The sequence below is a fragment of the Sinocyclocheilus anshuiensis genome, unplaced genomic scaffold, assembly GCF_001515605.1.
Source record: "Sinocyclocheilus anshuiensis isolate Anshui unplaced genomic scaffold, SAMN03320099.WGS_v1.1 scaffold261, whole genome shotgun sequence".
Classification (NCBI taxonomy): Eukaryota; Metazoa; Chordata; class Actinopteri; order Cypriniformes; family Cyprinidae; genus Sinocyclocheilus; species Sinocyclocheilus anshuiensis.
This window is the reverse complement of record NW_015536515.1, coordinates 1,521,163-1,533,699: the sequence shown is the minus strand read 5'-3', so window position 1 is coordinate 1,533,699 and position 12,537 is coordinate 1,521,163. Positions and strand designations below refer to the sequence as shown.

Here is a 12,537-nt window from a genome sequence, read left to right as displayed (position 1 = left end):
GTATGTTTGGCCCCCCTTGTGGATAGTATTTGTGCATGCGTCAGGTCCTTCCTATGCAGGCCACTTCAACAATGCTGTCTCTCTCCACAATTTGCCTTCAGATGGAGTAAAATCTCTTTCTAGCATCATATCTTATCCATGTTCAAATGGCCCCTGCTTTTAATAAAATAAATAAGAAAGCATCAGCCCATAGCAGCAGAAGACAGAAGCCGGGTACTCACCATAACACTATCTACTCCATTTTTCCATCCAGTGCGGCGTGTGAGGGAGGTGTCTGCTATCCGATCCACTGCAGGGCTGCCTGCCTCGAGCAGTCCTCGCTGGACGGATGCTGATGATGTAGCGCCTTTCAGGAGAGCAGCCCAGTTACCTTGGAAACTGAGGAGTGATGGAGTGGCCGTGCTGCGCTGCCATTGGCTGGAGAGGGGTGGTGCTCTCTGTGGGGCCCCCGGTGGGTGTGGCTACAGATGAGAGAGGAAGCAGAACTGTGAATGCAAATGCACTACATCAGAGAGAGGGGCGTCCTTTTGCAGGAACATACACAGATTTTGTATATTGTAACCAAGTCATTTAATATATAGAATTGTTTTCTTGAAAATATTAAAATCTCACTTATTTCCTCTGGTCTCTCTCAAAACAGACTTTTTTTCTCTCTCTCTCTCTTTACAAAAACTACTGTGTAGAACCATGGTAGAGGGTATGATAATATTCAATATTTGAACAGTTAAAGGCACATGGAACAGCACTTTACTCAATAAATAGGAAAATAATATTTAATATTGCTATTAATATTATTTGTTGTTTTATATTATTGTTTTATAGCCTATCAAAATATCACCAAATTTATGCATAACATGTGACATTTCAACACTAAATAAAATAACCAAAACAATACAGTAACAAGAATATTTTGCATTTTTTATTATTTATTGACATTAACCTTTGTATTATTATTATTAGTCACCTTGTTTTCGCATCATTAGACACCAAATCTTACGCCACCGCAGGTGAGTATTGATGGTGGCAGGTGCAGCCTAAATTTACTCGTTTACAACTGGCTCATTCACAGGTCATTTCGTGACTCATTCAAAACTCATTTTGATTCGGACATGACCAACAGACAGGATGTGAGAGTGAATACATTGTTAACTTCTTAAACACTACAACCATCTTTACCACGTCAGGCAAGCCCACTGCGAGAGACTCACCTGACAACAAACGTTATGGGCGGCCTTTATCGCGCCGACCGTGTAATCAGCCAATCAGAGCGACGTGGAGGCACTGCCTAGTTTCACGTGACTTTTCGTCTGCATTGAAAGCAAAGCAAAATATGAGAACGCAACGGTAGTCGATAAACCAGTGAGAAAGTCTTGTAGTCTGGCTTTCCTGTAAAGTATCGTTTGTCAAATGCCCTTGGTTTCGAGAACGTGAGGCGTCATGATGTGACTGATGTTATTTGAGAGAGGAAGATTATCAGTAAATAACGACATATACGTTTAAAATGTAAATCATTACTTTTATCAAAATTTTAAGAATATGTTTAACATTTACAAGTCGTAAATAATGTTACAATGCAAATATCATATATAATAATATAGCTTTACTGTACATTCATGTGTAAATAAACATTTATACATAATATATAATAAAGTGTAATATGAATAAAAATATAATAGATGTATTTTTTTACTTTTGATTCTGAGATGGAATTTTTATTTTAGAGTAAAATGTTCAGAATACAAAATTCTTCACAGAAAAAGTAAAGTGTCTCGTCAAACTAAAGTGTCTCATCATGTTGCATTTGTTTATGAAACCACTGGATGGCGACAAAGTTGCGCTAAACATATTCATTCATCTGTTCTGCTTAATCGATCGATACAAGATATAATCAATCAGCTAAGTCATTCTTGAGACATGGGACAAAACAGGTCCAGCAAGGGTAACTGCTATTAGGTTTAAAAATACAAATATTTTCAATTTTAAATGTCATGAGGGATTAATAATAGAATGTATTTAACGCACTTATCACCTTCAATTTAATTTTCTCATTATTATACCAAATCTATGTTTCTTAATGTCCTCTCACTACATCTAAAACAGTGTGTCCACAGAGAAGGGTTCAATCATTCATATGCAATAAAATGGATAAAAATGTTTTTTTTTTTAATGATGAAAAGGAGCTTGTTTTATGAAAAGCAACACTTTTGATAGTACAAGGTTTGATTTTTTCAATTTTGCACCGTTTTGTCCCACTTCTCAAGAATGACTGAGCTGACAAAAGGATGTAGTTTCACTGATCATGACTAACCTAACCCTAAATTATAAGGGACTGAAGTGTTTACTAAAGAAATGTTATGGACAAAAATAGACTAAATATTCACTAAAGAAATGTTATGGACAAAGATACTCAGATATTAAAAATGTATGAAGATATTACATTTTTTTTTATTAATCAATTTATTTATTTTAAAACTAATGCAGTCTTCACTTCAAAAAACGAATACATTGATTAAAGAAATAAAAAATAAAAGAGTCTACTAAAGAAATTAGTAAAGGAAAGTAACTGTTCAGCTAAAATCACCCACTGGGCCTTTCATTTATTGTTTTGAAATAATACACGCAGAACAATCTAACGGCCCTGGAGCTATAATGTCAACTCTTTTATTTTTGTTTTCATTGAAAAACTGCCCTTATGTCACTGCAGATGATGCTGCGGTAGATGTTTCTGAAACGATGACATCATCTCCCTAGCCTTGGCAGTGGAGCCGAACACACGAAACGCACTCCATTTTGGCTCCACTCCAGAGTGAAACCTAATATTCCATCCCTGATATTCTTAGAGCCAACATGGCGGACCGAGAGCTACGGTTTCCTGATTGTTATTGCTTGTGAAGGAAGTATGCCATGAAGCCCTTTAACGAAAGAAATGCGCCCTCATTGGTTTCCACGGTGTTTACGGAGCGAGAGCCAATCATATGTGCCCGCTGATCCAGGTGATATCCCTCCTACCAGTATCTCCGGAGTAGGTTTATTTTGGTTTACCCCCCGCTCCAGTGCCGCCGCCATTAGAGCCAGTCACATCGGCAACAGAAATGGGAATTCCGGTGTTTAAAACCCTCTAAAACCCGCTTTGATCCGAAGATCGCGGTGGTGCTTGGGGTTTCAGAGGAAGGGGGAGAAATAACATGGGAGTTCGGCCGCAGAATCGCTCTGCTGTTGCGGTAGATTTTCGGTGCTGAGCTGGATTTGGACCCGGATCGGATTGGGTTTCGGTAGGACAGACGTTCGGTTTGCAGAAGGGCGAACTCGGGAACGGTAGTGTTTGCAAACTGAAGTGTGGAGGGCAAAGACAGGTAGGGGCCTTGAGATTTCTGTGGGGGGTGGGGGGATCACTGTAACAGTATATGCAACAGGGCAAATTAATGCACCTTATTTGAGTTTCCTAAAATGCTCGCGTATATTTTTTTTTTAGAAAATATTTATTTATGTATTTATTTTATATTTATTTGTATTTTAAGGAAGTGAAAATGTCAGTGGGCAGTCCACGGTCTTGAGCTGAAGTAGCTGTATGTGTTTATTTACAGTGCAGATACAAACCGGAGCACTTTTATGGTGTTGTTGTAGTTCGGGTAAAATCGACACCTTGGTGTGGAATTCCGAAGCGAGCCGAGAGTGTTTACAGTGTATCAGCGCAGAGTTTGTGCTGGATACATTTGAACTTTCTACACTGTAGCGGCGGAAATGCTTCTACACATTCCATTTCCAGCGCCCGTTATAGAAAAACTCCCTCCCCTCACCGTTAAAGCCAGGTTTCCAGTCGTGTAAGAAGAGGTATGTGTCAAAACCTACCGAGATAACGTTAACTAAATCACATTTTTGCTTTGTCAGAGACGCGTCCAGCAGTTTGACAGCTCACTATCTAATCTGACAGATTATGACCCTTCAAAACATTTAACCTACTTTCATAAGGCAAAACCTATATTGCCGTACATTTTGAAAGTTTAATTTGTGTGAAATATAAAAAGTATGGCAGTTATTTATTTGTGTTCCGAAACTGGCTTGCTTGATTGTTTTATTCCATATATGTATATATAATATTATATATAATTATATATATATAATACACACACACACACACACACACACTGCAGTTCAAAAGTTTGGGATCAGTAAGATTTTTAATGTGTTTTAAAGAAGTATCTTCTGTTCATCATGACTGCATTTATTTGAATCATTCAGTACCACACTATTACCGTCTTCATAATATCACTTTACAAAGTTACAACTATAGTCAGGGAAATCTAGGCCATCGTGAAAAAATCATCTCTTTTTTTTAAACAAATGTTAATAACCAAAATCTAGTCCAATAACCAAATGAGAGTGTAGGAATGTAGGTCAAAGGATGTGACCGTTTGCCCCAGTGAGCTGGATTCATCTCTGTCGTTGCCCACCTGTCAGGAATAATCCAGAGTCCTGAACAACTTCTGGCTTAAAAAGCCTTTCAGAATTAATGTATTGTGCTTTTTTATTACAAAAGCAAGTGGAAAGATTAAGGTCGTTCACACATTATGATTTATGCTGATTTAAATGTTGTTTATTTTTGTCAACCCTATGCATCCTTAAGCTTTTTGTCATCATTTTAATCAAGCTAACTTATAATAGTCAAAGTCAACCAAAAAAAGGAAACTAATACAGTGGTATCAGATGGTAATGCAATGATATTTTTATATTTACCATGGCACTTAATAGATCACCATATTCATATACTATATTTATGTGTTACTTCAGAAAAATTATTGTATTAAATTGTAAGCAACTGTATTACAGTGGGGTCCAAAAATGTAGGACAACACTGAAAATCTGGAATTTGGGATTTCAACAATTATACCAATGAAAATGGTAAATGTAAAAATATCCTGCAGTATTTCTAGGTCACTAATCAAATGTAAGCAAATTTGTGACATCGACCATGTAACTCCTTTGTACAAAAGGTCCATTGAAACACAAGATGCCTTTGGAACAGTCTCAAACATTGCTGCATTACATGAATCATCAGGTTTTTCCTCAGTTTGTGGATTAAATCAAATTTTAGCAATTGGGGACGAGCCAAATAGAGTTCTAAAATTCAATCAATGTTTTAAGTTAAAGTTTGGGGTCTGTACGATTAAAGTAAAAAGAGTAGTATTGTGAAATATTATTAGAATATAAAATGACTGTTTTCTATGTGAATATAAATGCAATTTATTTCTGTGATTTAAAGCTGAATTTTCAGCATCATTACACCAGTCTTCAGTGTCACATGATCCTTCAGAAATCATTCTAATATGCTGATTTGCTGCCCAAGAAACATTTCTTATTATCATTGTTGAAAACAGTTGTGTTGCTTAATATTTTTCTGGAAACCCTGATACAGTTTTATTAGTACTGATTAGAAAGAAAAACACCATTTATTTAAAATATATATTTTTGGAACATGACATGTCTTTACTGTCACTTTTGATCAATTTAATATGTCCTTCCTGAATAAAAGTATTAATTTCTTTAAAAAATATATATACACACACACGCACACTTTTTTTTAGATTGGCATTATATTGATCATATGCTAATCTGTTTTTGTGAAAATATAATTTTTTTTTTTAACAATGTAAAAGTATTCACTGTCACTTTTGATCAGTTTAATGCATCCTTGCTGGATAACATTGTGAATTTCTTTAAAAAAAAAAATACTTATTGATTCCAAAATTCTATTTTTTTTAAACTTATTACATTTATTTTTATATATTTGTAATGAAAAATGATAATAGTTTAGAGTAATTTCACTCTGAGACTTGGATCCCACTGTATATCAACATCATTTCTATTGTCAAACTAAACTTTGCCTGTCTGTGACTATTGCAGGAGAAACTGGAGGTGCTGTGAGCGTGAGCGAGTGAAAGTAGGTGAAGAACGGAGGACCGGCGGGAGGGAGGGGGGGCCATCAGCTGCGGTGACCGGCGTGAGCGAGGATGACAGATTTTGGCTTGAAGTGGAGCTGCGAGTACTGCACCTACGAAAACTGGCCGTCCGCCATCAAATGCACCATGTGTCGGGCCCAAAGGCACAACGCGCCCATCATCACCGAGGAACCCTTCAAGAGCAGCTCCAGCCTGGACCCGCAACTGTGCACCACCCAGCTCATCTGCCCTGACTCTAGCGCCAGGCCTCGGGTCCGGCTCGCCGATGAGTTGCCAGAGACCAGCAGCAAATGGTCCTGTCACATGTGCACCTATCTGAACTGGCCCCGCGCAATCCGCTGCACGCAGTGCCTCAGTCAGAGGCAGCAGGGCTCCCAACACGGCCCGCTCAGTCCGTCTGAAGCCCCACAGACATCGGACTCAGGGTCCAGACCATCCCCGGTCACCTCGGACCCATGCGAGGAGTATAACGACCGGAATCGGCTCAACATGCACGCGCAGCGATGGCCGTGCTCGGCTTGCACCTATGAGAACTGGCCAAAGAGTTTGAGGTGTGTGGTTTGCGACCACCCTAAACCCAGCAGTTCGCCCGAGGCGCCTCAGCAGGATTCGGAGGCAGAGAGTGCCATGTCCCTGTCGATAGTGAACGAGCAGGAATGGGATAACCTAAGAACAGAGGGGGGAGGGGGGGTGAGCAGGGGCAGGCAGAGGAAACTCTCTCCACCTACATGTAAAGGACAGGCGGAGGTGAAGATCGAGCTGGCGTCGGGAGCGGTGGGCAGCGATAACGAGCAGGAGGCGGACTTTAAAAAACTCAAACAGATCCGGAACAGGATGCGGAGAAGCGCCTGGCTCTTCCTGAACGCCTGCGCTGGTGAGAAATGAACCCCATTAGTGTCAGATACAGTTTCCCCAAAACGTATTTGGACACTTAAAATGCATTTTGAAAATGGCATTGCATTAGATTGAGTGTCTGTAATATCTGCTCTCAGATGCTGCAGGAGCTTTTCTCTTCACTAACTTCACATCAGTTTTGCTTAATGTCTTTTAGTTAGCTGGTGTTCTGGTGATTTTTAGTGGATGTATGAAGTCGGTAGCAGAGTGTAGTTCTTCACATTAACTAAGAACATGCTCAGATACTTTTAAATTGTTTATATATCATGTTAAACCTAACAAACATCTTTATATGAAATGTTTTGCTTCATACACTACCGTTCAAAAGTTTGGGGTTGGTAAGATGTTTTTTTTTTTTTAAGAAGTCTCTTTTGCTCACCAAGGCTGCATTTGTTTGATCAGAAATATAGTAAAAACAGTAATATTGTGAAATATTATTACAGTTTTATATAACTGTTTTCTATTGTAATATATTTTTAAATGTAATTTATTCCTGCGATGTAAAGCTGAATTTTCAGCATCATTACTCCAGTCTTCAATGTCACATGATCCTTCAGAAATCATTCTAATATGCTGATTTGGTGATTTCTTCTTATTATTTTCAGTGTTAAAAATGTTGTGCTGCTTAATATTTTTGTGGAAAACATGATACTTTTTATTCAGGATTCTTTGATGAATAGAAAGTTCAAAAGAACAGCATTTATTTTAAATCATTTGTAACATTATTAATGTATTTACGGTTACTTCTGATCTATTGAACTATTAATTTCTAACTTTTGAACGGTAGTGCACATATACTTACATTTAGACATAAATAAATATCACACATTTCTTAAATATCCAGTGCATTGACATTATGGTAACACTTTACGACAAGATCTGATTTTTTAACATTAATGCATTAGCTAACATGAAACTAACAATGCATCATTACAGCATTTAGTAGTCTTTGATTGTCTATGTTAATGCATTAATGTTAACAGATACAATTTTTGAGAGTAGTGAAATTAGCATTAACAAAGATTAATTGATGCTCTAGAAGTATTGTTAATGTTTGTTAACCTTATTATAAAGTGTTACAGAAATTATGAAGTGTTACTTGTGTACAAATAATTTTTTGACTTCTGTGCAATATCTACTCTCTTTGGCATACTATTTGATTGGCATGTTTTACTGTGATGTGAAGGTGAAATTCAAAGCTGAATCTTTTGATATCAGCTGGTATAAAACCTTTATTTTCATCACTAAGCCGGTGGGAGACGGGTTGCATGCACATGGTTTGATGCAAAGTGACAGATTTTGTCTCATGGGCTCTGCTGCTAGGGCACACTTCTGTTAGCACTCTGCTTTCCTGCATCAGGGTATGAAATCATTGATCTCTAAAGCAGTGTCACTGTCTTCTGGGAAATACCTATGGCTCATATAGGTCTGATAGGAATTGAATCTGAAATTTAAACTGCAACTTCAAAGAGTTGTGAGCGAGGAAGTCAACCCACTCATATGTAACGCACACTTTCATCAGGTGTTGTGGAGGGGGATCTGGCCGCTGTGGAGGCGTACAAGTCATCCGGTGGTGATATCGCACGTCAGCTGACCGCAGACGAGGTGCGAATTCTCAACCGTCCATCCGCGTTTGACGCTGGTTTTACTTTGGTGCATCTGGCCATCCGCTTCCAAAGACAGGACATGCTCGCGGTGCTGCTCACGGAGGTCAAACTTTTACATGCATAAACGGAGAGAATTCGTTTTACAATGTGATATTGTAAAATTATTCTATATTTATGAATGTACTTCAGGTGTCTCAGCAGACGGCGAAGTGTATACCGGCTCTGGTGTGTCCTGAGTTAACAGAACAGATCCGCAGAGAGGTGGCAGCAGCACTTCACAGGCGTAAAGGAGAGTTTCCCTGTTACTTCTTCACTGACCTCGTCACCTTCACATTACCAGCAGGTGATCAGTCATAATTTCTAAAGACAAAAATTTCCCTTCTGCCGCAGGATCTTATGTGTGGCCACGAGCCACAAAGACCTATTCCGAGTGGGCTGATTGTCTGAGGTATTTTAACCAGGGTTAATATAGTTAACTAAAACAATCTTATCTTATCTTATCTTTCAAATAAGATCAAATAAAATAATGATTTTAACTTTTACCTTAATATATATAATCAAGGTTTCCTGTTAACAAAAACATTGCCATTTAGTTCTGAATCATTTAGGGATATAACAGATAAATAAAAGTATAATGAAATATGAGCATTAATACATAAAAGGTATGAAATACATTCATTTTTATCATCTAGAATGTAATGTGAATATCACATTAAATATGTCTTAATGTAAAACATCATGAAATATGAATTGAAATACACCTTGACAAAATGTCACAGACAACATAAAACAAAACAAATATATTTTTAATTAATATTTTGACTAGTTTTGTTTTTATATTTTCTGTTATGTGTTTGTCATTTTTTATTATTTATTATTTTTTTTAAATATACCAGTAGTTTTTATAAAAATTTTATTTAGTTATTTTTGTACATCCTGTTAAACAAAATCAAAATGAGAACTGTTGAAATTAAATAATTAGTATTATTATTATTTTATTTTTTAAATATACCAGTAGTTTAAACAAAATCAAAATGAGAACTGTTGAAATTTTAAAAATGTTAGTATTATTATTTTATTTTAATATATATATATATTTAATTTTATTTCAGTTAAAGTTTATTTTATTTCAAGTAATACACTTTTTTATGGTTTTATTTAACTATAATAACCCTCATGAAAGTAAGTACAAATAAAAAAAATAGGGCGTGAAATGTATTTCTGTAAAAAGTGACCTGAAATACAACATGATCTATGCCTTGAAATGAAAACTGTGTAAACGTAGAAGAGAAACCATAATATGTCCCATTTAACAGACAGTAGGGTTTTCACTGCAGAGATTTTCATTTTTGTTTTTCTTTTGCAGATATTGAAGACCTTCCCCCAAATGTTCAAGAAAAACTGTTCGATGAGGTCCTGGATCGAGATGTACAAAAAGGTGAAGTGACTTTTTTTAGCATTTATTTTGTACTTTAAACCAGAAAATAATGGGCAGCACATTAAACAATTGAGCTCCTCAACTAGTTTTACTTCAGGACCATAGATGTTTTGATTGTAAACTGTGGCCGGCACAACGTTGGTAAACCTGTATTTAATGCATAGGGGTGGATCTAATTTAAGTAGCTTCTACCAAGTAAATTGTAAAATTGTGCCAAGATTGGGGTCACAGCCTTTGAAATCAACATCAAAAGATATGGGAGGCATTTTGACCCACCTTTTAAAAATTATTAAGCACATTTGATTTTGCTGTCCCAATTATAGTTAGTTGAATTTTATTATTTGCATTTAGTATCAGAACAAACTTGCAGCCTGTTTTTGTGTCGCGACCCACCAGTTGAGAAGCAACTGATCTAGAAAATGCCTTATCTGGTCTATTTGGGTTGCATCCCTGAAGAGCAGCGTGCAGCTAGCAGTAACAGAATTTATCACTGGATGTGCAAAGAGAAACTGATTTATTGTGGTGTTCAGAGCTGGAAGAGGAGTCTCCCATCATTAACTGGTCTCTGGAGCTGGGCACGCGTCTGGACAGCCGGCTGTATGCTCTGTGGAACCGAACCGCTGGAGATTGCCTACTGGATTCAGTGTTACAAGCCACGTGGGGAATTTACGACAAAGACTCTGTCCTGAGAAAAAGCCTCAACGACAGCTTACACGACTGCTCTCACTGGTAAGACTGAAAATTAGCAGGTTGGGTTTACATCACGTCATGTTTATTTTTTATTTTGGGTTAAAGTTTTAGGAATTTTGTTGCATGTTTTTGTCTTCTTTTTTTTTATTCGTTTTTTATATGTCTGTATACTTTTTATTCATTTTTATTTTATATAATACATTTTTTAAGGGTTTTAGTTACCTGTAATAACCCTGGTTCACGTTAACTACCCAAAACACCCTAGTATTGTTTGGCATGGGCAGCACCACAGGGTTTCTGCTGGTTTTATGAAGGTAAATTTAAGACCTTTTTAAGATCAAGTAAAAGAAATTAAAGGAATAGACTGAATGGAGCATAATGTGTTGTCTAAATGTAAATGTCTTGTATTAGCAATGCTTCAAAGTTTGAAAATACAACTTCAAAAAGATCTCATTACTTTTTCATTCATTTTACAAAAATAAACCATATGGCTTGAAAAGCTGTGCTTCCAACAATTAGAACATGGAAATAACTCACTACACCTTCTGATCACACTGCAAAAAAAAGTGATGTTCTTCATAAGTAAAGATACTTAAATCAAGATACATTTACTTGAGAAGCAAAAAGACATCACTTGAATCAGAAATTGATCAAAATAAAGTTTATAATTCAAACAAGAACAAAGAACAAGTTTTCATTCCTCATTGGCAGATACTTGTTCTTTATTTAAGCATAAACTCACTTCATTTTGTTCAATTTCTCAGAAAATAAGACTTCATATGTTTAATTTGCATCTCAAGCAAATGCATCTTAATTTAAGGATGTTTAAATATTTGTATTGAAAAACAAAACAAAATTTTTTTGCAGTGCAAGCAGCATTTAATGGCAGGCTTTCTGCTCAGATATAAGACCTTTTTTTAGGCCTTAATTAGAGGAAGGGTGAATTAAGACATTTTAAAACCTTCTTAAGACCTGCAAAAACCCTGCACCACTCATGTTTTCTTAAAGGGATACTCCACCCCACAGTCCAAGCCTCCCGGTTTTCATCCAAAATATCTTAAATTGTGTTCCGAAGACGAACGAAGCTTGTACGGGTTTGGAACGACATGGGGGTAAGTGATTAATGACAAAATGTTCATTTTGGGGTGGAGTATGCCTTTAAGCAAATCTAGTCATTGTTGTAATCCTTGTTTATCTGCAGTTGGGTTTATTAACATTGGTGTAATTGGATTTTATCACAGATATAATGCGTGTGTTTTCCAGGTTCTACACTCGCTGGAAAGAGTGGGAGTCCTGGTATTCCCAGAGCTTTGGTTTGCATTTCTCTCTGCGGGAGGAGCAGTGGCAGGAGGACTGGGCGTTTATATTGTCATTAGCTAGTCAGGTAACCAACCAGATGAGAAAACATTAATATTTCACCACCTACTGAGATACCTGCAGTTGACTCATGCAGACACACATCCCACCCGAGAGGATGAGGCCTGGACAGATGTCTGAGCAATAAGCACTTTTTATAGCGTTGTTTCCATACTGCTCTATGGACGATTTTGAGTTTCATTGTGCTTAAAGTCAACACGACATCACAACTGACCATATTTACTTTCAGAATACACATTTGTCTTATTGTGAACGATTCATCAGTGCATGTTTTTCGAAAGGAACTAAATGTTTTTCTTCAAAAGCTTTCATCAAGATGTAACAACTCACTCCAGCTCTAAACAGTTTCCCTTTTTTGGCTGCTTTGAATGGATTATTGAATATCATCAATGTGTCAAAATATGACAGTAAAATGGGTTGCATATGCTGTTTCATGTTGAATTATTATTTTTTTTCATAATAAAATATTCAGATGAGTTTGGGAAACACAACATTGAGTTTTCCCTAGTAAAAGTTGTTTTAACATTTTATTGTGGTTCTCTTGCTCTCTCTCTCTCTCTGTCTCTGTATTCTT

General features: G+C 36.8%; 2 protein-coding genes across 4 annotated transcripts in view; one reads left to right on the top strand and one right to left on the bottom strand.

Moving 5' to 3' along the window:
• Nucleotides 1-12,537, bottom strand: part of akap6 (A kinase (PRKA) anchor protein 6) — a 180,628-nt gene that overhangs the window by 162,135 nt on the left and 5,956 nt on the right. The window contains exon 2 of the mRNA XM_016492093.1: nt 222-461. The gene's annotated coding sequence lies outside the window, so the exon portion shown is untranslated. The remainder of the gene's footprint in view (nt 1-221; nt 462-12,537) is intronic.
• zranb1b (zinc finger, RAN-binding domain containing 1b) overlaps nt 2,829-12,537 on the top strand; it is a 17,029-nt gene continuing 7,320 nt past the window's right edge. The window contains exons 1-8 of one of the 3 annotated variants that reach the window (XM_016492080.1): nt 2,830-3,353; nt 3,585-3,831; nt 5,902-6,831; nt 8,374-8,561; nt 8,648-8,801; nt 9,825-9,896; nt 10,427-10,625; nt 11,850-11,970. In XM_016492080.1, the coding sequence (XP_016347566.1) occupies nt 6,009-6,831; nt 8,374-8,561; nt 8,648-8,801; nt 9,825-9,896; nt 10,427-10,625; nt 11,850-11,970 (1,557 nt within the window). In that variant the 5' untranslated portion in view covers nt 2,830-3,353; nt 3,585-3,831; nt 5,902-6,008. Of the gene's footprint in view, nt 3,354-3,584; nt 3,832-5,901; nt 6,832-8,373; nt 8,562-8,647; nt 8,802-9,824; nt 9,897-10,426; nt 10,626-11,849; nt 11,971-12,537 lie in introns of all 3 variants that reach the window. The other 2 variants (XM_016492073.1, XM_016492068.1) reach the window with 2 other exon arrangements.